At 36.7% G+C, this 22942-nt stretch overlaps 2 protein-coding genes across 7 annotated transcripts; both read left to right on the forward strand.

Moving 5' to 3' along the window:
* Positions 1–7386: 7386 nt before the first annotated feature.
* On the forward strand, positions 7387–13888 carry LOC103434297 (chromatin assembly factor 1 subunit FAS1). Of its 6 annotated transcripts, none has more exons than XM_029099086.2 (12): positions 7387–8271; positions 8749–8848; positions 10060–10207; positions 10296–10419; positions 10485–10852; positions 10934–11254; positions 11835–11916; positions 11999–12139; positions 12414–12827; positions 13047–13184; positions 13374–13443; positions 13555–13888. In XM_029099086.2, the coding sequence occupies exons 1-12, from the start codon at positions 7795–7797 to the stop codon at positions 13701–13703; spliced, it is 2532 nt and encodes an 843-aa protein (XP_028954919.2). In that variant the 5' UTR covers positions 7387–7794; the 3' UTR covers positions 13704–13888. The 6 variants fall into 6 exon arrangements, with proteins under 6 accessions (XP_028954919.2, XP_028954918.2, XP_070677009.1 ...); XM_029099085.2 differs by having other exon boundaries at positions 7399–8271; positions 13552–13888; XM_070820908.1 differs by having other exon boundaries at positions 7399–8271; positions 13374–13419; positions 13552–13888.
* A 4671-nt stretch (positions 13889–18559) lies between these two features.
* Positions 18560–22918, forward strand: LOC103434298 (stearoyl-[acyl-carrier-protein] 9-desaturase, chloroplastic). The gene is made up of 3 exons (XM_008372634.4): positions 18560–18917; positions 20764–21268; positions 22035–22918. Exons 1-3 carry the CDS (start codon positions 18802–18804, stop codon positions 22593–22595), a joined length of 1182 nt encoding a protein of 393 aa, XP_008370856.1. The 5' UTR covers positions 18560–18801; the 3' UTR covers positions 22596–22918.
* The last annotated feature ends 24 nt before the right edge of the window (positions 22919–22942 follow it).

Below are 22942 nucleotides of genomic sequence, written 5' to 3' on the forward strand. Positions count from 1 at the left end.
GCTATTGAGAAAAGTCATGTTTTTATGTTTTTGTCTTGACAAAGAATTATGAGGAGAAAGTTTGACATCTATTAATACAATTCATGGTAATAGAGTTTTGTGAGTATTATATTTCTTGTTGGTTAGATGTAGATTCTCTGTGATTAGGAAATTATATTCTACTTTTGTTGAATTTGTAACTGCGAATGGATTTTTTTTTTGTTGACACGTGTGACCTTTTGGTATTTACTCTACATACCTATGTAAGTTTCTTATTGTTGTTAATGAAATTCTATTTCATCTTAAGAAAAATAACGTGCAGATACTACTCCCTCCCTTTGGAAATGATTATAATCCCTTTTTCTGATGATATACTACGGCGGTCTTCGATATATGGCCATACAGCATGCACCCTCTACGGCTTTTATGAGTTGATTCTACCTAGATATATATCTGCCAGTAACTTAGATTTTATGGTTTTATTTTTAATTTCTAGGTCGAATTTAGGATTTCTAAGGACTGCTTAACTTTTTATATAAGCGGAGATGAAAGGCTCAATTTGTGTTTGGTAACTGAAACAAATCCTGTTTTTTGTTTCAAAATATGAGTGAACGGTAAATTTTTGTGCATCAAACCTAAATGTTCTCGTCTCCTAACTTGATCTCTCCCTCATCTCCCACTCAATCTCTCCCTCCCAACTGTCTCTGAATTGCTTCGTCGCCAACGCAGCGAGATGCCAACCCTACCACCTTCTCTCTCTCCTTCCCTATCTTCCTTCCTCGCATCAGCCCCCTTGGACAATTGCGACCTTTTCTTCCTTCAGATCTGAGGTCGCGACCTCTTGGCGACGAGTGCAGGGACAAAATAGGAATAAATACATTATTTAAGGAATTATGGTGCGCAAATTAACATAAGTTTTGTTTTTCTCAAATTGAATAAGAGAGATTATATTCACACGTCCCAAATTACTTATCCCGTACCTTTTTAATTTTTTAATATTTTTTACACACCACTAACATTTGATAAAAAAAATATTAAAAAATTAAAATGATGTGAGAGAAGTAATTTGGGGTATGTGAATATAATCTTTCAGTGGTTTAATATTTGAAGCTGCTATGGAGGGGGATCCAGATCCTCTTCGAATCTAAGGATCCTGAGCCTAGGGATCAATTGATCCGGCCCGTTAAAATTTGATCAAACGACTTTAAACAGAAGGTCACACTAAAAGTTATAATAATTATAACTGTTTGATCAAATTTCAACGAGCTAGAATAATTGATCCTTAGGCTAAGGATCCTTAGATCCGGAGAGGATCTGGATCCCTCTGGAGGAGCTGTTGTGCCTAGGTGGATGTCGATTGTGATGGAGGAGTTGGTGGGGGAGGTCCTCGATGACCATACTTAGTTTTATTTATTTGTTACTAGTTTTTATGATTATTAAATGAGTCAATGCTTAGCATCAACTTAGTCGTATATAAAAGTTTACAAAAACCTTGACATTGTTGTTTTTTTTTTTTTTTTTTGCTAAAACATTTTTGTATTATAGTTTACAGAACACTTAACTGCTTTATTTCATAATTGATTATTTTCACAACACAACAAAAACAGTTTTTTTTTTTATTTAAGAAAACACAATAATACCAAACTAGCCCTAAGTTTAGTGGTTGTTTGTGAGTTAGATACCTAATTATCATGGTTCATTTTGGTTCCGGTCTCTAATCAACTTAATTGTTAGACTAAAACCTTATTTGTTTAAATATTTTGATCGAGATCCTCTAAATTTTGTTATGAGATTTAACTCATGCATTTATGCATTTAATGTCCCACAAATTATGAAATTTAAACAAATTCAAATAATATTTTAAATTTTAATAAATACTTGAAAATAAATATTAGAAAAATATTGTTCTTCACAAAGTTATAGCAAAGAAAATAATGTACCCACATAATTATTAACATATTAAAAAAAATAACTACTGATATATTTTAAACATAAAATAAATACATATAATTAGCATGGATACATTTAGTAGAATTAAAAATAGTACAAATAAATTAAAAAATATGTGTACAAATACAAATAAAACATAAAAAATATGGGCATAAAAAGAAATTAATATATGGGTACAAATTAAAAGTGAAAAGAAAATTGGTACAAATTAAAAAAGGGTACAAAATAAAAATAAAAATATATGATAAAAAATTTAGCCATAAATATTAAATATACCAAATGTAACATTTCTAACACTAAATGAATATATTTAGAAATAAAAAATATTTTATTATTGAAGTAATTAATGACGTTTATTAATATTTAAGGACCTTCTTGATAAAAAATTGAAAATGAATAAGGTTTTAATCAATGAAGTAGTAAAAAGAATAATGAGAACCTAATTTCTTCAATTATCATTAAGATGTAATGATGGCCTAAGATGGTTGGTGGTTAACATTTGCTCTAATATGAACATGGAACACATATTGATATTGTGGTGTTGGGTTGTTACCTTTAGGGCATGCGAGAGGGGGAGGATGGGTCATGGGTGTGTGGCAATGTGGCATGCACTCACTACACAAAGAAAGAAAAGATGGAATTCATTAGTGGGAAAGTGACTGATAAGGATAAGCTAGCTAGCTAGCTAATAGTTGTAGTTGAAGTTGTAGTTGAAGTTGAAGTCTTGAAGGGAAGCTGGGAAGGGATCATTCATTCATTCCTTCCAAGTTCCACCACAAAACGATAACTAGTAGATACTATTTTGTAGATAAATTAAAAAAAAAACAAAAAAGGACAAGAAGATAAATAAGATGAGATGATGAGAAACAAAAGGAAGCTGGACAAGGTCTGCGTAGTGCGTAGCCAAACAAACAAAAAGGAACAAAGGGAAAGCAAAGGGGATACAGAATCAATTGATTAATTAGCAATTGCCTCCCATCACTCACAGTCTCACACTTTATCTCTCCAGAGAGATAAAGCATTGGTCACCAGAGAACCTTCCCAATAAGGAAATTATTCGCTTCGGTGGCATCTCTGTGGGTGTGTGGTAACCCACAAGTCCCCTCCTCCTATCAATCCATCCATCCAATTTCAGACGCGCTTTTTCACCTTGCCAGTTAAATATTCTTTTTTCATACAGCCACAGCCATCAGTGCACCACCCTTCTCCAGAATAACACCTTCTATTCTATGACTTAGGCCTTACAACTGCATTGCATTTTAGTGTTCACTACTAATAAAAGTACAGAAAATTTCCCTCTAATCTTTGAAAATTCTCACTTTTAGAATAAAACCTTGTGTAAGATTAAAAATATAGTTCTTAACATTTAATTGTAGTTTTGGGATACTAATTAACTTGTATTAATTATTAAGTTTTTTGTGTGTTTAGGTTATCTATTGATTTTTATAAACAATCAAATTTTAATTTATCATTCATAATTGTTATTAAGTTCTCCTAATGAGAAGAGTCACGTATCATCATCATCTATTATTTTTTTTGCATGTATAATTTCTCATATGTATATACTTATTACGTACATATATATTTAGATACTATAATTACATACCAATGCATTCATAAAATAAACCTAATGCATGAAGTTTTATCTTAAAAGACATTAGTAAAATAACAAGTGAACCATCTGTGGCTGAACTCTATTATATTATTGTTGTACTTTTTCAATGTGTGATTTGCTCCATGTATTTCTTGGCTTGTATTGATCGAGCCAACTTTAAACTCACAACAGGTTGATTGCTGGCCTGAATTCAATGGTTTAAAGTCTGTTTATACCATATTTAGGGCTTCCGTATTTAGATATTGTACAAATACTCGGATGACTTAAATGTAATTATATAACAAAGGAATGAGCAAATATGTAATAAGTGAGGAACCCTTATTCTATAAAATGACTCATCACCCTCACAATTAGAGGAGACAAATTCTTAGGCCTCTCACCCCCCTCTCAAAGCCTCACTCTCATTACAGCGGCTCTCACATTCTCTCTCTTACCTCTCAGATAAATACAATAATCAGCGTGTACGTAGCACAAATCTTGGGGTGAACCATGATACATTTTGTGTTATTTACATTACTTGCAGATTCACGGTCAGATTTACGTTGTTCCAAGACCTCGGATTTTATGCATCAACAAAGTCCGTAATATAGAAGCTTGGCCCGGGACCCGCTCTTTTGACCCCAATTTGACTCTGACCTACCTTAAGCATACTTAAAGCATAATATTTGAATATAATTTATATCAGTCTCTTTCCCTTTAGGGATCCCTTAAATAAACTTGTCTGAGTGATTCATTGTAGGGTTCAATTTTCAATGTGTTTTGACATTCCAACTATCTATCCAGGGTTGGTTTCGGTTCGGTAACTGAATTGAAAAGTGGTTACCGAATACCGAAGCAAAAAATCAAAATAAGAGGAAAAAAACCTAATCCTAAACAACAACAAAAATTGGTTTACCGAAAATCAATAATTTCGAATTTTATTTTTTTATTTTGGAAAACTGAAACAAAAAATGCTAAATCTTGAAACAGAGAGGGAGAGAGAGTGAGTTGCATAGTATAAATTGAGAAAAAAGTGACAAACGTAAGTGGTTATGATCGTCAACGGTTGAAACAAAAGAGATTTTTATCAAGCTGTTACCGGACGAAGAGAGAGAAAGAGAGAGAGGTGGTTGACAGGTAGCTAATAGAGGAATGGGGTGGTGGAGGGTTGAGAAGGTGAAAAAGTCTGTGCAAGCTAGAGCTGGAAGATGAATTTGGTGACGAATTTGACGTTGCGGCTCAAGCAAATGAATTTGGAGGTATGGTGTGGTGCGGTGTGGTATGTGGTGTTGAGTCCCCGGAGAGGAAACAAAGAGAAAGAGAGAGGGTCAGAGTCGTCGAGGAGAGTGAAAGGGAGAGTTTTATGAGATCTAATCTCAATCAAATCCAATGACAAACATATATTTCAAATACATATAATTTTCATATGTATAAGTATATTCGGTTCAGTTCAATATTATCGAACATATGGAGTTGTGGTCCCGATCTCGTGCCGAAGTTTTGGAAATTGTTCAGTTTTGATTGCCGGATGGTTTGGTATTATCAGTTATTTTTTTTTTCTAGTTGCGTTTGGTATGGTTCGGGTCAAGTTCGATTTTTTCGGTTATTTTTTTCAACTTTATTCTATCTTTAAGATTTTCTCTCAAAGGTTATCTCTACAAAAATGTACAAATATGAAACCATATTACCGTTAAATCAAATGATAGAATTTTAGTGTCATTTCTAAGAAGTGTATTTGTTATTTGGGTAAATTACATAGTAGCCCCTCTGGTATGAGGTCTATTACAACCCCATACAACATATTTAAAACATTTCATTTTCATACCTCACATATTATTTTATTTCAAAATAATACATCCGTTACATTTTCCATCCATTGATCTGTTAAGTGCTGACATGACTGCCAAATGTGTGCCAGGTGGCAAAAAAAATATTTTTTAATTAAAAAAAAAACCTGAATCTTATAAATAAAAAAATAAAAAAAAAAAGAACCCGCAACCCTTACCCCCCCCACCCACCAAACCTACAACCCAGAAGAAGAAGAAGAGGAGAGGATAAAAAAAAAAAAACCCATCTTCATCTTCCCCCGACCCCTCATTCCTTGCAACCTACCCCTTTCTTCCCCCTCCCGTCTTCCCCAAACCCACCGTGCACCCATCCTCCACCTCCTTATCCACACCAACTACCTGCAACCCATAAAAGAAAAGAAAAAAAAAAAACTCATCTCCCTTTCCTTGCAACCCAGATCTCGTCTTCCCCAATAAGTATGGATTTAAGGAGTGGGGTGTGTAGAGGATGGAAGAGGATGTGTGCAAGGGTGGGTGCGCTAGGTTTCTTTTTTCCTTTTCTTTATGGGTTGCAGGTTGGGCTTGGGTTGAGGGAGGGGGAAATAGGGGAACATGGGTGCGCGAATGAGGTGGAGATGGGTGTAGAGGAGGAGGGGTTGGTGAGATCTGGACTTCGACTGCGCGGGGGGGGGGGGGGGGTGGGATATGGGGTTTCGTGCCGGGAGGGGGGAGGGTGCTTTAGGGGGATCTGGGTTTTAGGTTTTTTTTTTTTTTTTTTTTTTGTTCAAGGTTCAAGTATGGGGGAGGGGGTGGGGTGATGGGATCTAGATTTTTTTTTTTTTTAGCACTTAACGGATCAAATGATAGAAAATGTAACGGATGTATTATTTTGAAATAAAATAGTATGCGAGGTATGAAAGTGAAATGTTTTAAAGATGTTGTATGCGATTGTAATAGACCTCAAACCTGAGGGGTTACTATGTAATTTACCCTTATTATTTTATTCAATGAATATTTCGTAACTTATTTTTACCATGCTACCATAGATGAGTTATTATATGTGGTGAGGTATAAATTTTCAGATTGCCCTAGTGCTAAATCTTTGTTAGCGTAGACGTAAAGGGGGTAAAATGGCTCAATTTTGACAATTTCAAGGGTAAAATTAGACATATTTAGTTTTAGCTGGTAAAATGAGGCTCAATGGCAGTTATAAGAAGCAAATCAATAAATAAGCCTAATTTTTATCAGGGTTGGTCCCTGAAATCGGGCATTCCAATGAAAATGGTCCTTGTTAAGTGTGATCAATTTTGATTTTTAAATCTTTTAAAAAAGTTTGTTTTATGATTATTAATCCACACAGAAGCATATGGTTGGATAGGTAGAATTCGCTCATGTGTCACATTATATATTAGTAAAAGAGTGGTGTTATTCAAACAATTATTTTTATCTCTTAAGCATTCTTTGTTAATTTTTTTTTAACAAACGATATTATCTATACTAAAAGGGATGAGGATGAACTTAGCCTTACAATGAGTTAACAATAATGTGATTCAAATTCCTTGTTCATTTTTGTTCTTCATTTTATTCAATTCATTTATTTAGACAACCAAAAATTAAGAGACGTGTGTAAGAGATAAAAGATGCATATGGATAACACTATCCTAATAAAAATAACAAAAAATTGCAGAATGACCAAATTAATTTAGAGAAATCATTTTAAAATCTAAATTGATATTGATTTTCTATTTCAAGATTACTTTGATCGAAAAGTCCAAGCTCAACCGTGATAAAAACTCAAAATAATATTAATGAATGTGTCCAGCCCAGCTTGATTGGGCAAAGGCCCAAATTTGAGATTTTGTTGCTTATGTTCTGCTTGGAAATTTCACTGAAAAGAAGACACGAAATAGAAAACGCCGTGCTTTCCCCACGTGTCTAATTTACTGGTGTCCCGGCGCGAAAATCGAAATCCACCCATAAGCGTTATTTTGGAACTTTGGGAGGCAAAACCAATTTGGCGGGAGAAACAAAAAAAATATGACAATTAGAAGAAAATTTAAATCCTAAAAAAATAGAAAATTGTCTCGCTCATCGAAACCATTTTATATCATTTACAGAAAAAAATCTGTTTATTCTTCAAAATCATTTCTATTTAGCTCTTGGATAAAAAATTTGTTAATTTATATATGTACTGCCGCTCTCTGCCTCCACCACCGTCACCCCTTCTTTTTCAGAAAACAAAAATCTCAAAGAAGGATTTTTGTTTGTGTGAATATTTTTCCAAAAGGCCATCTCTCTTTCTCTCTCTCTCTCGTTAGGGTTTCAGAGTCTTATATCGTTTTTCTTCCTAATCCCCAATCCAATTGACAGCAAACGGCGCCCTTATCCGTCCGGTTCAGATTCCGTGGGAGTTCGGGATTCGTATCTGTGACTTTCATCTGCGGTTTGACTGAATCGGACTTTTCTAGCTCTAGGGTTTTGAGAATGACGTGTGAAGCGGCGGTAATCGACGGCGGAAATGACCCGAGCAGCCAGAAATCTACCAACCAAGATCGGGTGAGGAAGACCCAGAAGCGAAAGAGGGCTAGCTTGGACCCAGAGTGTTTGGGAGTTGAGGCGAAAAGTGTAAAGGTTCAATCTTTTCGCAAGCAGCTTGATGGGTTGTTTGGGTACTACAAGGAAGTGATGGGTCAGAAATTAGATTTAGATCCGAAGCAATGTGTGAACAATGTGAACTCGATCATTGGGGCTTTGATCGAAGAGAGTGGGCTGCCATTGTCCAAGCTTGTTGAGGAGGTCTTTGACAAGGTCAAGAACCGAAATGAGGTTTTTGGGAATGTGACTTTGGCCTATGTGAAGAGCATTGTTCTCTTTGTTGGGCAAAGAGTGATGTATGGCGTACCGAATGTTGATGCTGATGTGTTGGAGGACGAGTCCGAGTCCTGTCTCTGGTGTTGGGAGGTAATGAATTTTTGTGAAGATTCAACATTTTGCCTATCTATTTCGTTCTTGGTTTGTTCAATTTGTGTATTTTTCTGAATTTGTAGCGATATATTTATGAACTTGTGTTTTGGTAAATCTAGTTTTGATTATTATTCTTATTGTGTATGTTTTTGTTCATGTTATATTGTATTTAGATTGTTGTTTAGGTCCTCATTTAATTGATGTTCCATTGTGGGCATTTTAGTTTGGTGCTTGGAGAGAAAAACCGAATACCCTTGCAGTTTAGCTTTGTTTCTGATTATTTGACAATTTTATGTTCACCCATAGCTTTTTGCTCTTTGAGATGTTACCTATAGGCTATAGCTACTGCTTTCTTGCTTGCTTGTGTATTGTTGGGCCGCCTACTAATTGTTGCTGTTTGTGAACTTTCTGTGCTGCAGTGTTTATCTAATCTTTGATTTAATAAGTTACTATGTTTTCTTATGTATTGTGTAGACAAGAGATGTAAAGTTGATGCCAGCATCTGTGCGAGGAGTATTGAATATTAGGCGTACGTGTCGAAGAAAGATCCATGAGAGGATTACTGCTGTTTCTGGTATATATGTGCCTCCTTAAATAGATGTCTGGTTTTGGTTGTCTTATGCAGTCCTTACAAATATTGAGCAATGATGCATAACTAAATCACATGAAGGTTGTCACCACAAAGCAGATTGCTTCACCATAATTCTTATTGTCTCCAGTGACATTCTCTGTCGCTATGGTACCAATATATTCTTAAAAACCTTGTAATGTGATACTTATTCTGTTAGGCAGAATCAGAAGCATGCAATGGCTGGAGCGATTTACTGCATAAGTTGGGTTTCACTTAAAATAGACTTTTCAAGCATCAGGGAATTTAGATAATTGATCTAATTATTCCTTGTCCTTTGTGTTTTTGAAATTTGAGTGCTCCCTATATACCAAGGAAAAAATCATGTTATGCTTTCTCATATGCAACTGTTTGTTATGTGTCTAGCCATACATAAACACTTCTCGAAGGCTAACCTAAACAGAGAGAAGTGTTCTGGGGGTGAGGGGTAGTCTTTCATTTACTTAATACAGATTTGGGTGTCAGAGGAGGATAAGATCAGAGAAAGTGGAAACTAGAAAAGAGTATGATGCACAAAATTGAACAATAAAGGCTGGAAGTGACTACTTACATTCATCTGCTTTAGGTTGATGTTTCCAATCAACAATCACAAAATTTGTTAATGCTTTTTAGGGGGCGTGCTCCCACATTAGTACGGATTATCTTTGACAATTATAGATTTGATTTCTTTATTCTTTTTGGGTATTGACATACTGCCGAGAAATAAAATGGATAAGAAAAAGGTCGTACCCAGTGCACAAGGCTCCCGCTTTAGGCAGGGTCTGGGAGAGGTGAATGTCGGCTAGCCTTACCCCATTGAGTAATTAAAGCTGATGCAAAGTGGAGTTCGATTCTTTCATACACTGATGTGAAGTAGTACGCACAAACCTTTTGTGCCTGTTGATCTTGTTTCTTTAAGTTTTGGAACCCTCGTCTTGTGTCTTGTTAGTTATACACTATGTGCACTTGAATTCAGCTCAGCTCATTGATGTAGGTTTTATCTATTCTTTTTCCACGTGGCTATGAAAAGAAATATAAGTTGGTTTTTTCTTTGTACATGACTCCAGCCAGGCTGATTTGAACCGTTCTGCACCTTTAATTCCTGCACTATCATCTTCATTAAGTTCACTTGGGGTTTTTGTTGTGAGATGAGTTACTGACATTTATGTTTATGTTAGGAATGACAATGGCACTACAAAATCCCGAGAACGACCAAAATTACATACATTACCTGATGAAGGCATCAGAACAGCTTGATAAAGCGCTGTCGGAGGAAAAGATTCGCTCGTTAATAGATCGCTTATCAGTGAAAAATGGTGCAGACGTGTATGTATATTCTGCGAGTATCAGTAAGAGTTTCAATTTTGCATTTTAGATCCATTAAGGTTTTATTTTGTTTACCTATTTGTTGCAGGGCAAAGAAGGAAGCAAAAAGAGAAGAAAAACTACTAATTAAACAAATGGAAAGAGATAAACGAGAGGCTGAGAAAGAGAAAAAAAGATTGGAACGTGAGCGGCAAAAGGAAGAGTTGCAAAGTGTAAGTTATTTGTTGATACCTGTCGTTTTCTAGTTGTAGTGTCATGAACTTTAGAAGTATTTCAGGAGAAACAGTTAAAGCGGCTGCAAGGGGAGTCAGAAAAAGATGAAAAGCGTCGTGAAAAAGAAGAGTCTGAAATGAGGAAACTGCAGAGGAAGCAGCAAGAGGATGCTGAAAGAGAACAACGCCGTCGAGAAAAGGAAGAAGCTGAATTGAAAAAAAAACTTTCCATAAAAAAGCAGGCTTCAATTATGGAACGATTTGTCAAAAGAAGCAAAACGATCGTAGCATGCCAGAATGACCAATTCCTAACTAAAGCAATTGTCTCCGAATCATTGGGTAAAAACAGTGAAAGTATGCCTGATGTAGTAACTCAGTCAATGGATCACACTCTTTCATCTAATATGGAGATTAGTGCTGACGATATACGCAGGTTGGTATTATCAATATTCAAACCATATAACAATAAAGATGTACTCGTCTCAAAGTAAGATAGTTTCTTCACACATTGCAGGTCACACTTGTCTTCTTGGTGCCACGTTGGTTATGTTATTCGTTCAAACAGAAGCCAACACTGGGGCCGACGTCAGAAGCCTAAGACTGAACTATTTAAGGAATTGAAGCTCACAACCAGTAAAGAGCTAGTTCATGGTGATGATTTAAGCACGGAGAAACTTGCGGATAGATGGGGAGAAGAAGTTTGCAATGATAAATCATGTCAGACTAATACAGATTGTTCTCTTGCTGATGTTAAAAGATGCAAGCTGGGAAAGCAGTTGTTTCAATTTGATAAAAGCTGTAGACCTGCATTTTATGGTATATGGCCTAAGAAAAGGTGAGCTCATCTCCTTCATGGCATTTTAGTTTTTGGGGTGTGAGACTAATTGAGGTTTATTAAGCACATATTGTATGGCTCAGAAGAGTCTAAAATAGTCAACCTGCAGAGTGTCCACTATTTGATCATTTAACTTTAATGACTGCTTGACGTTTCAGACAGCAACATAGCGTTTGTCAGTTGTCAAGTAATTTGTTGGAAACATGCCAATGTTCACATACAAGTAGTTAAAACCTGCAGGCTGGCACATAATCTGTTTATGTTTGTGTCTATCTGTAGCTGACCCTAATTAGTTGGTGTCACATTTTTATTGAGCACTTCTGATTGGAAATTCTTGGGTACAACGGCAAAGGGGAAGCAAGAAAGTAGATCATTTGACCCCTTTACAGTTTTTATTTGTCTATTTTACGTCTAAATTTACATAGTGCATATTTTTGTAAATGCCATTTTTATTGTCTTTATGCAGTAGTGGAATTAAATCATGACATTTTATGTCTTATGTGATGTCTAGAATGCTTAACTGCTGTGTGCTCAAATATGACAATGATAATTTTTGTTGTAATGTAATGTGGTCTTTCAGTCATGTTGTTGGACCATGCCACCCTTTTAGGAAGGACCCAGACTTGGATTATGACGTTGACAGCGATGAGGAGTGGGAAGAGGTAATATGTGACTCTTTTCATACAATGTAGTTGATATGTAGGAGATGATTGTCAGTAACGACTAATGACTATCATTATCCAGGAGGAGCCTGGAGAAAACCTCTCAGATTGCGATAAAGATGACGAAGAAGAAAGCTTGGAAGAGGGTTGTTCTAAACCTGATGATGAAGATGAAAGTGAAGATGGCTTTTTTGTACCTGATGGGTATCTCTCAGAAAATGAGGTGAGAAATTGTGAAGTTGCTTTTCACCCTTATGATGATGCTTTGGATGATCATTGAGTCTGTCCACCAAAATCTGGTTGGTCTGCTAATGTCCTTATGAAGCCACTGTAAGCAGTCATGCTATAGAGTAATTCCATAGGCATAACATTTTCCTTTCTGAATCTTTCTACAGTTCTACCTATTATTGATGAGTGAAATGTTGTCCAGTCTCCTCACCTAAATTATCTTTATATGAAAGTATCTATTTGTGAAACTTGCTATTTTATTCATGCAGGGTGTACAGGTTGACAGGATGGAAACTGATACAACATTTGAGGAGACCAGAAGCTCACTCAGTATTAAGCAAGATTTAGAGAGTGAAAAATTCTCTATATTGCTTCGACAGCAAAAATATTTAGGGAATTTGACAGAACGTGCTCTTCAGAAAAATCAGCCTTTAATTATATCAAGTATGGCGCATGACAAGGTCTCTTTGTTAAAGGCTGACGATCTTAATGGTACTCTTAAGCTGGAACAGATGTGCTTGCAAGCTCTGAGTATTCATGTATTTCCTGGTAGCTCACCTGTGGAGATATCAGTTGATGGCATACAAGGGGACGACCAAGAAGTTTGTCTTTCAATTGGCAATCGCTGTAGTAAATCAACCTCTTCCGTGACAGTTATACCAGAATCAGATTTGCCTGCAATAGTAAGTAGTGCATTTGTTTCTACAAATTAATTCAGAAACCATTTATGAGTGTTTCTGGTTTACATGAGCTGTTTCATTGGTACTGCATCCTAAACTTAGTCATAGTCTAAACTAATAGGAGGGGTTGGGGATAGCCTCATAAATAATTTTGCTTTGTTTAAATCTCCTTTTTAATGGTGCCAATGGTTGGCTACTAAGAATAATCTGTGCAATTTTCAGGTGTCCGTCATTCAGTCATGCTCACAGAGCATCAATAAGGTGTTACAAACTTTGCAACACAAGTTCCCAGCTGTATCTAAGTCTCAGTTAAGGAATAAAGTGCGAGAGATATCAAATTTTGTGGATAGCCGCTGGCAGGTTAATGACTCTTAACTTGGTTAAGTTTCGTTCCCGCTCCTACTCACACACACACGCACAGAAACACACGAGGTCTTGAATAATTGAGATGTTGCAATTTGGTCACTTGGGAGTGAGATATGCCTCTTTGGCTCAGTCTTATATATGTAGGAAATTATGGTTTGCTAATATACGATCATCTTAATGCAGGTGAAGAAAGAAATTTTGGACAAAGTTGGCTTGTCAATATCTCCTGGTATGTGTGACTCTGTTCAGATGGGTAAATGCTACACTTTACATTTTTCAGATTACATTTGTACCAACTCTAATAGAGGTCGTTTACCATCATGAATCTGGTCAATTTAGACTAATATTCGTTTGTGATTAGCAGAAAAGAGTGCTGGGCGGAGCAAGAATATAGCTACCTTTTTCTCGAAAAGGTGCTTGCCGCCTACTGGCAAAAGCTTTACTCCTAATGAAAATTCACCTCAGGTAGCCGGGAAGGCAAGTTCTGTGGAAGGGGATCAGAGTTGCACGTAGGAACATCCGTAGGTTCTTGTTTAAGTTCCCCGCTGTCTTTTGTAATATACGGGACGGGGGTATGTGGCTGTGTTTTGGAGAGTGGCATGGCATGTATTATAATTTACTATATACTAGCAGCAGCATATATATCTGAAATCCCATATAGTAAAGGTGGGGTTTGGTATAAAATCTTAGTTTGAGAATTCAGATAGTAGAACAGAATCCACTTACCCGTGGTACAAATTTTTACCGTGTCTGATTAACAGCATGGTAATACTAATCCTCCTACCACCAACCTTATTTTGGGACTAGGGAACAACCGAGGAGGGCTTGAGGAGAAATCAGTTGGTCGAAATGAAGACATGTATCTACTAGTGACTGACCTTTCAACATAATAATTAATTTTGGGGGTGGTGAGTGATTCATGAGGGAAAGAGATTTTTTCCGGATCTTGACTGACTTTTCAACATAATAATTAATTTTGGGGGTGGTGAGTAATTCATGAGGGAAAGAGATTTTTTTCGGATCTTTCCCTTCAAAGCCTAATGATCAAGTGGTTCGTATTTTTCAAATTTGATCAAACGGTTAAAAATAGAGAAGTAGTAAAAACTTTTAAAAGCTATAATAATTTTTAGCTGTTGGATCAAATTTTTAAAGGTCCAGATTACTTGATAGTTGAGCTTTGAAGGGAGGGATCTAGAGAGGATCTCGTTCCATTAATGAGCATCTATCTTGTGTGTAGAGAGAGTCATATCATGTGTGTGGATTTGTAATGGGTAGGGGGGTATTGGTGGAAAAGTATTGACCATTGAATGAATTTTGAGAATTTGTTCTGTCCCAGAAGCTTTAAAGCAAAAGTAAAACCAATTTTGCTTGCTTGCTTTGTAGACTCGACTCGCTGACTTGTACTCGACAACAAAATTGAATTGGAAGGAAAATACAGGTGGGAGATTGTGGCTTTTTTCCCTTCTCTACCCACCACTACCAGGCAACTGTTAACCCATCCGACCGATTGCTAATAGGTTTTGCTTCAAAATTGTATTGCATGTTTTTGTTTTCAATCAATGATGAGATTGAATTGGATTGGATTCAATTCAACGAGCGTTTTAAGTTCAAAGTAAAAGATGAACAAATGGTAGGATTGAAAGAGATCCACAAAGCTAAGGTTGCTTCAACAGTTGAACCAAGTACAACGCTGGCTAGTGGCTGCTACTTGTACGATGTATTCCTACGCATATGATATGACAAAACTCACATAAACAGAAGAGATGAATATTCAGCATCAGGAAAAAATGAGAGGGACTCCAGATGAATATTCACTATCATTCTCTTCATATTTTTGTTTTATTTATTTTATTTAAGGGGTGTCACCGTCGACGCTAATTCATGTACAGCAAGAAAACGAATCCATGTGGAATATTATCTCCCTCTTTCGATAATCTCTCCATAAAATGAAAAGTTTAATGATTTCTCCGTCTCATATTTTGTTGACGTGAAAGAGAGAGACTTTCACCTTCTGGAATTGAGGAGGAACTCCTTAAATATATCGTGGTTTATTCACAAAAATTACAATATATAATTGAAATTGTTTAAATTATAAATACTTAGGTACGTATTATCTCTATAAAAATCACTTTAAATTAAAGTTTTTTAGTCATCAAACTGTATAAAATAGATGGACAAATTCAGTAAAAGCATTATAAACCGTCTATCTATTTGCTACAATTAATTGACTATACGATCTTGATTTTAATTGATTTTTTTGCAGAAATTTACATAGTGATTTATAATAAAAACAGTTTCGATCATAAAACACAAATTTTTAAATAGACCGCCGTGTTTTAAAGAATAACAACTCTTTAACCTGAAGGAACCATGCTCTTCTCAGCGACGTGAAAAACAACACCATCACCCAGGGTCCCCAGCGTTGATCTTGTGTTCATTGTTCTCCCCATACCTATCTATCCCTAATTCCAGCTCAATTTACAAGTACACGTGGCTCCTATACTCTACCAGTTTTCTTTGTTGAAAATTTTGCGCTTAACTATTGTTAGCAACCCAATTAATGACCACTCACAGAAATATATACATGCAAAATATTTTTTTTAATAAACTATATTATCTACACTAAAGGAGTGGAGAGTGGACTATGCATCACTTCACATTGAACTCGCAAAAATGTGATTCAAATTCGCTTTTGAGGAGAATCGAATCTAAAGCCTCACTTACAAATGAAGAGAAATACGAAGTGGCATTTGGAAATATTTTTTGCACTCTCTTTTTCAATATAAGCATACACTCCCCTTGTTTGGTATAAGAAATTACAAATTTGTGGTCAAATTGAAGATACGAGATGTATTACTTAAGAATAAAAGTTACACATGTCAATTTTCTTCAAAATTGGAAGATTACAATGGAGAAGTTTTCTTCATGTGTAATTCTTTTCTTTTCAAAATAAAAAACCATTTTCGTCTACCATTAAAAATATCTTGAATTTAAAAGGCTATTCATTCAAATTCAATTCTCTATACCAAATGAGGCCACTAGGTGATGTGCATACATACATATATGTGTGTATTTTTCCTTTTATTTTCTTAGAGAATATCACGCGAGTCAAGACATTGATTTCACCGCTAACTCATTTTCATTCGATAATTGAAAACTTAGAAAAACTTTAAAGTTTTTTAGTCAAGAAATTTTCGATGTGGCAATGTGACCATCACATAGTGTTACTACTTTATTATAACACATATAGTTATATTATACTATTGGTTCCTATTGTAACAATTATTGACGCATAAAAAAAGATCATCATGCACTTGCGATTACTCTCAAGGAGAATAATGAACTCTTTCGATGGATCCTAAGTTGGGAAAATTTGTCATATCTCGTCGATGTGGAACTTTGGAAACATGGTTAGTGTGGTGATGCGTATCACCGTGCGTGTGGGTTCCAAGTTAGGACAAAGGGGGACTTGCATTTGTTACTCGAGGGACCAATCAAAGATAGCCCACATGCTTCATGACGGTTGTCTTGCTTATCGATCGTTATGATGAATGTTCTTTACACTAGGCCTCTTTACAAGGTAGGTTTCCAATTCATACAAGAGGCCTTTGTTCCTACGAGGACCCTTTGGACCAATTAGTAGAATAATAGTGATAGATCTCCTTATTGAACGGTAAGACATGTTGCTTTGCTCGTATGAGACCCTTTTCTGGTTTGCTGAGTTGCCTTGTTCATGTTGGAACTTATTTTACAAATCGGTACATTAGGGTGTTCCTTACCTATTCTTAGTGTTAACTGGTATTCGACATGCAATGAGGACGGAGACACAATGCGTTGACATGTTCAGCTACGAGGCTTCGTGTTAGATTTATAGGTTTGAGTGTTGCCACTTATTGTATAAACATCAATTATGTTATTGTTGACCTTAAAAACTACCAAGCCTATGTGGCGTACAGGCCGAGTAGCTAATAAGCTAACTACGTCATTCGGTTATGTGCGGGGCGTGCCAACTTGACAGTCGAGCTCGGCTGGTGAGGAAAATGTGTGGATGCGGCTTTGGGTGCGCTGCTGACTTCTTGATCTTGCGACTGCGGCCGAGGAAGGAACACGTCTAGGTCTTCAGGTCCTCGAGCCTGAAGACAAGGCTGCTAGTTCTGCGAAGTTCACAAATCGTCGGCGCCAGATTTGGTCACGGTGATTATATTCGTAAGAGTATAAGCACGCCGAATAGACACCAGACTATATGGACACAAGTATTCAAAGTAGATGTACGTCTTAATCGTAAATGTGGTTTGGCAGTCAGAATGTCGAACTCTAAATCCAACTTGTGAGTATCCAATCATAAAATAACTCGGCGTTCAATGTACCGAATCTAGTGATTTGTAACACCGCATTTCGCCGAGAAGGCTCGTGAGATGACCTCTGCCAATAAGGATTTGAAAATCCTTCTCAACCGAGACTTGGATAGATAACTAGTCGGCCTCGTCACAGTGCTGTTTATCCAAACTGAAGGTGCTTTGCGGTCGACTGATTCTACGGCAACAGTGCTGTTTATCCAAACTGAATATGTTCGCCAGTTGCCTTCACAGTGTTGTTTATCCAAACTGAAGATGTATCGGCGAAAAAGAAAACAGAAATCTCAAGGTTGTTGATAGGTTTCGAGTATAGCGAGGGTTTGTGCATGGCAATTTGTGTGTTGAATTGGAGGGGGCTTGAATGATGCACTTCTCCCGCTATTTATAGTAGCAAACATGTTTCGGATCAAATCAAAACTATACTCGGATTAGGACTCCTTACCCCGATCCAATCTTATCTCAACCAGTCCTACTCCTATTAGGACTTTGAACTCTTCCCTTTATCAGGCCATATTCATTCCCAAGTTTCAGCATCCTCATCCTGCCGAGACTCCTTATTGTATCAGGATTCAACTACCCCATCCTAATAAGACACGGTCAGCCCCTGAGCAACGCTTCCGGGTCGAGAACAATCCTAAGCTCGGCCCAAACCAGTATTTTGGGCCCAAACAGTTATCTACTTATGTTATATCATGTGAATTAGTAACATTACGTAATACTATCATGGTGTACTAAATTTTTTTTTTTAGAGATGTTTGTAGAAATGAAAGTGTTTGCAAACTTACAACCTAGGAATTGTATACTTTGTTTACTTCCACGGTAAATGTTCATGGGTAATTGGGTATCGTCATAAAGACCAGTTCGGCAATTCCCCGAAAGAAATGAGAAAATAAAAAAATAAGTAAATAAAAAAATAAGTAAAAGGGAAGGGAGCAAAGCCAAAGCCAACCGACTGTCCAAAAAATAAAGTGGCAATGACGTAATTAGGTGGGAATGAGTGGCCCTTATCGAAACAAGGTAACTTTAAATAAAGAAACTTCCCATCCCTCTCGCCAAACATTTCCTCGTTTGGTTGCGGCTGTCCTCTCTCCTTCTCTCGTCGTGTTGCCTTCCCCTTCTCTCCCAGTAAGAGCCTCACGTCACATAACTTGAAACCAACTCTCGTAATTAGCACTTCTCCGAGATTCACGAAAGCGGAAAGCTCGAGAGAGAGAGAAAGAAAGCTTTAGAGAGAGAGAGAGAGAGAGAAAGAACCGATGGCTCTGAGTCTGAATTCGATGCTGACCTTCCCGTCTCACAACCTCACTGCCAAGTCCCACAATCTCAGATCTCCCAAAATCTTCATGGCCTCCACTCTTCACTCCTCCACCAAGTGAGTTTCCTTCTCTTCAATTCATTTCTGCACTTTCATTGCTTGCGTGCGCGGCTGATCATCTTGGGTGTTCGGATTCTGTGCCCACTTGGGGAAAATGCAGATGGGTATCGCCAAGAACGAATATTTAACCATTCTGCTGATCTGAGTTTTTATTTGCTAATTTTTTATGCTAATTCAGCTGAACAGGGTTTGTTTTTGGATTTCTGGGATTCTATTTTGCATTAATCTCATTCATTTTGTATACTTTTTGAGAAGTCTTTTGTAATTATTGAGGTTGCTAAGCATAATTGAAATTTATTGTATTCCTATTTTCCTTTCTGTTTTTTTTGTTTGTTTAATTTTTGGGATCCGGTTGTTAGCTAATTCCTCTTGTCTTTCACCTGCACGAATGGTTATCTGTTCAATTTTGCTACAGAAACATATAGTAGAACTTCTAATGATGATTGGATGCTTTTTGAATCTTATTTTCTATATAAAAAAAAAATCCTCTTTGTGCTCTTATTGCTATTGAATTTTATTCTGTTGATCTTGCTGGGATATTTTAAAAAGTGATATGAAAATCGCTAGTAAGTTTTCCCTTTGTATTTAACTATTTCTTACATTAGTTGAGGGGTAGGTCTGATTTCTTGGGTTTAACTCTTTCTTTTGGGACTGTGTCCTGTAAGTTGACTAATTTCATTTATTTAATCGATTTATTCAGTCTATGTTATTTCATATACAAGTTTAATGTATCAATTTTCCCCGTGTCTTATTCTTTTTATGCATTTTTTGGTTTTGTATTTCTCCGATTACTTGGTTTTTAAGAGTTAGGGAGAAAGTATATGGAAGAAGGGGTAGATGGAGAAAGTTGGTGGGAGGGAGAAGAAGAAACAAAAAATAATTAATGAAAGCAATATCTTGAAAGTAAAAACAGATTTATCCTCGTACATTTTTTCTACTTCATTCAGACGATTCTTCTTCATCCTTCTTTCCCCCATAGACTTTCTCCATACCTCAAGCACAAAAAAGTGAACTAAAACTAAAAATTAAAAGGAAAACTAATGAAAAGGGCTTGAAAACTTTGAGTTTGAATGATAAGGACAAAATAAAGGGTAAAGTGAATAGTACCAGGATTGACTTTTTAGTGTAAAAATGTGGTTTTTCGTTAAAGTGAACAGTATCGGGTGCTTTTCGTTAAAGTTCCCAAAATTAAATGGCCCTTTCTGTGATTGAGTGGTTATTACAAAGTTTTTTTTTAGTGATTTCTCACTAGTTTATTTTTTTCCCATTAAAGTCAGCTACTTTTGTGTGCTTAATGTTTGAGTCTATGCATTTGCTTGTTTGTCAATTGTAATATCATTTTATGGGTTCGTGCAATGTAGGTTGTCAGATCATTGTTTCTATTGTGCTAGACACTTACTCCTTACATTTTCAAGCATTTAGGTGTCATATTTGTTTGTTGATATGGTTAGTGGTATTCGTATTGAGATTTACAATGGTATCCATGATATCCATTTTTTTCCATGTTCTCAAGTTTTCACCTTTTCAGTTTTAGCTGTTACGCTGTAAGCAACAACTACTGTTTGTTGTGTTCAGTTTTACAGCTGAATTTGGTAGTTGCCTGTATATTTGACTTCTCTGTTCTGTATATTGCTGCTGGTCATGTTTGCTCCTCCCCCCCCCCCCACCCCAAAAAAAATTGGCAATCTTAATCTCTTGCTCGTTTCTCGTTTTTGTTAACTTTGTATTACTATATGTACGCTCTCTCTCCCACCTCTAGATAATTATAACGAGAACGATGATGTTGTTAGAATCATTATTTGAAGTATACCAATTTTTAATCTATTTTTTCTGCTTTATATAGAGAGACTGAGAATCTGAAGAAGTCTTTTGGACCTCCACGTGAGTTACATGTTCAGGTGACTCATTCAATGCCTCCTCAACAGATTGAGATCTTCAAGTCATTAGAGGGTTGGGCTGAGAATAACATCTTGGTACACCTAAAGCCTGTTGAGAAATGTTGGCAACCACAAGATTTTCTTCCGCTCCCTGAGTCAGATGGATTTGAGGAGCAAGTTAAGGAGTTGAGGGAAAGAGCAAGGGAAATTCCTGATGATTACTTTGTTGTGTTGGTTGGAGATATGATCACAGAAGAAGCCCTTCCAACGTACCAGACAATGCTTAATACCCTAGACGGAGTTCGGGATGAGACTGGTGCAAGCCTTACTTCCTGGGCTATTTGGACCAGGGCGTGGACTGCTGAAGAGAATAGGCATGGTGATCTTCTTAACAAGTATCTTTATCTCTCTGGACGAGTAGATATGAGACAAATCGAGAAGACAATTCAGTACCTTATTGGATCAGGAATGGTGAGTGCTTTCTTTCCTCTCATTTTGTCTGTTTTTGTTATTTTTTGGACACTGATATTTTTAGATAACTTTTCTGAGCCACGCTTAGGAATTTCAGCATCAATGTTATACTAATCTTGAAGGATGCAAACTTGTTGAATAAGGGGCAATGCTATTATTATCTTCTTCTTTTTTGTTTTACATTATTGCGCTGACCGGAGTTTGGGATGCTTAAAACCTTTTGGCTGGTCGTTAATATATTACAGTAGGGAGACGAGAACAAGTCATAGAATGTGAACAGTACATGGTGTCTTAAAGTTCCAGTGTCATTTTTGTTTACGGAAGTCTTTCTTTATGTTCTTTTATAGCACTATGCTTCTGGCACCTCAGAGAACCTCTGCATTGTAACCGTTTGTGGAAAATGAAGCATTTATGTGTGACTTATTGAGTTAACAAACTACTTTAAGGAATAGCCATTAAGAGATTACGTTGATTGGAATGTTGTAACTGCATGATTGTCACTTATTTTCATGGATGTAATCTCATGAGTTATCACTACTATGTTTCAGACATACACACACACACACAGAACCTTCTTAAGAAGGAACATCTACCCCATTTTCCCTCTCTCCAATTTTGGTTGCCTGATTTAAACTCTGCACAGCTTACGCCTGTTAAACATAGCTGAAATTTTCTTTTTATGCTGTTAGTAGTTGGTACTATTATTATTATGAATAATTAATATTACATTTATACTATCTTGGTTTTCAATTTTTCTGTTCTGTAGGATCCTAAAACAGAGAACAATCCCTACCTTGGGTTCATTTACACTTCATTCCAAGAGAGGGCAACATTCATCTCCCATGGGAACACAGCCAGGCAAGCCAAAGAGCATGGGGACTTGAAATTGGCTCAGATATGTGGCACCATTGCCTCGGATGAAAAGCGCCATGAAACTGCGTATACAAAGATTGTGGAAAAGCTGTTTGAGATTGATCCAGATGGCACTGTGTTGGCCTTAGCTGACATGATGAGGAAAAAGATATCAATGCCCGCCCACTTGATGTACGATGGTCAGGATGATAATCTGTTTGATCATTTCTCAGCTGTTGCCCAGAGGCTTGAGGTGTATACTGCCAGGGATTATGCTGATATATTGGAGTTTTTGGTTGGAAGATGGAACGTGGAGAAGTTGACTGGTCTTTCTGGTGAGGGACGCAAGGCACAAGATTTTGTGTGTAAATTGCCACCGAGAATCAGGAGGTTGGAGGAAAGAGCACAGGGAAGGGCCAAGGCTTCATCCCTTGTTCCATTCAGCTGGATTTTTGGTAGAGAAGTAAAGGTTTAAGTGGGCGGTGGTTGAGTGCATTGTGCACATTCCCCTGCGCCCAGCCACCCAACCTATCTATGTCCTATTGTGTCTGGTAGAGAGTAATTTCGGTAGGGCTTGTCGTCGTGCCTCTTCAGAGGGTTGGGAAGTTTAGAAGAATGTGGGATGGAGGAGGAGTAAACTTTTGTTGATGCACTGTTTTGTTTTTTCTTTCTTGTATTGGTACTGACTAGTATTTTATTTAATCTGTCAACCCAGAAACTAGAAAGAAAAAAAAGAGAGTAAGAATTGTGTTGGTTTCGAATTCCCTTTAGAATGAATCTGTGTGTTGTTTATGAGTATCTGCTGCTATTTTTGTTGGCTGT

The sequence above is a fragment of the Malus domestica genome, chromosome 04 (assembly GCF_042453785.1).
Source record: "Malus domestica chromosome 04, GDT2T_hap1".
NCBI classification, from domain to species: Eukaryota; Viridiplantae; Streptophyta; class Magnoliopsida; order Rosales; family Rosaceae; genus Malus; species Malus domestica.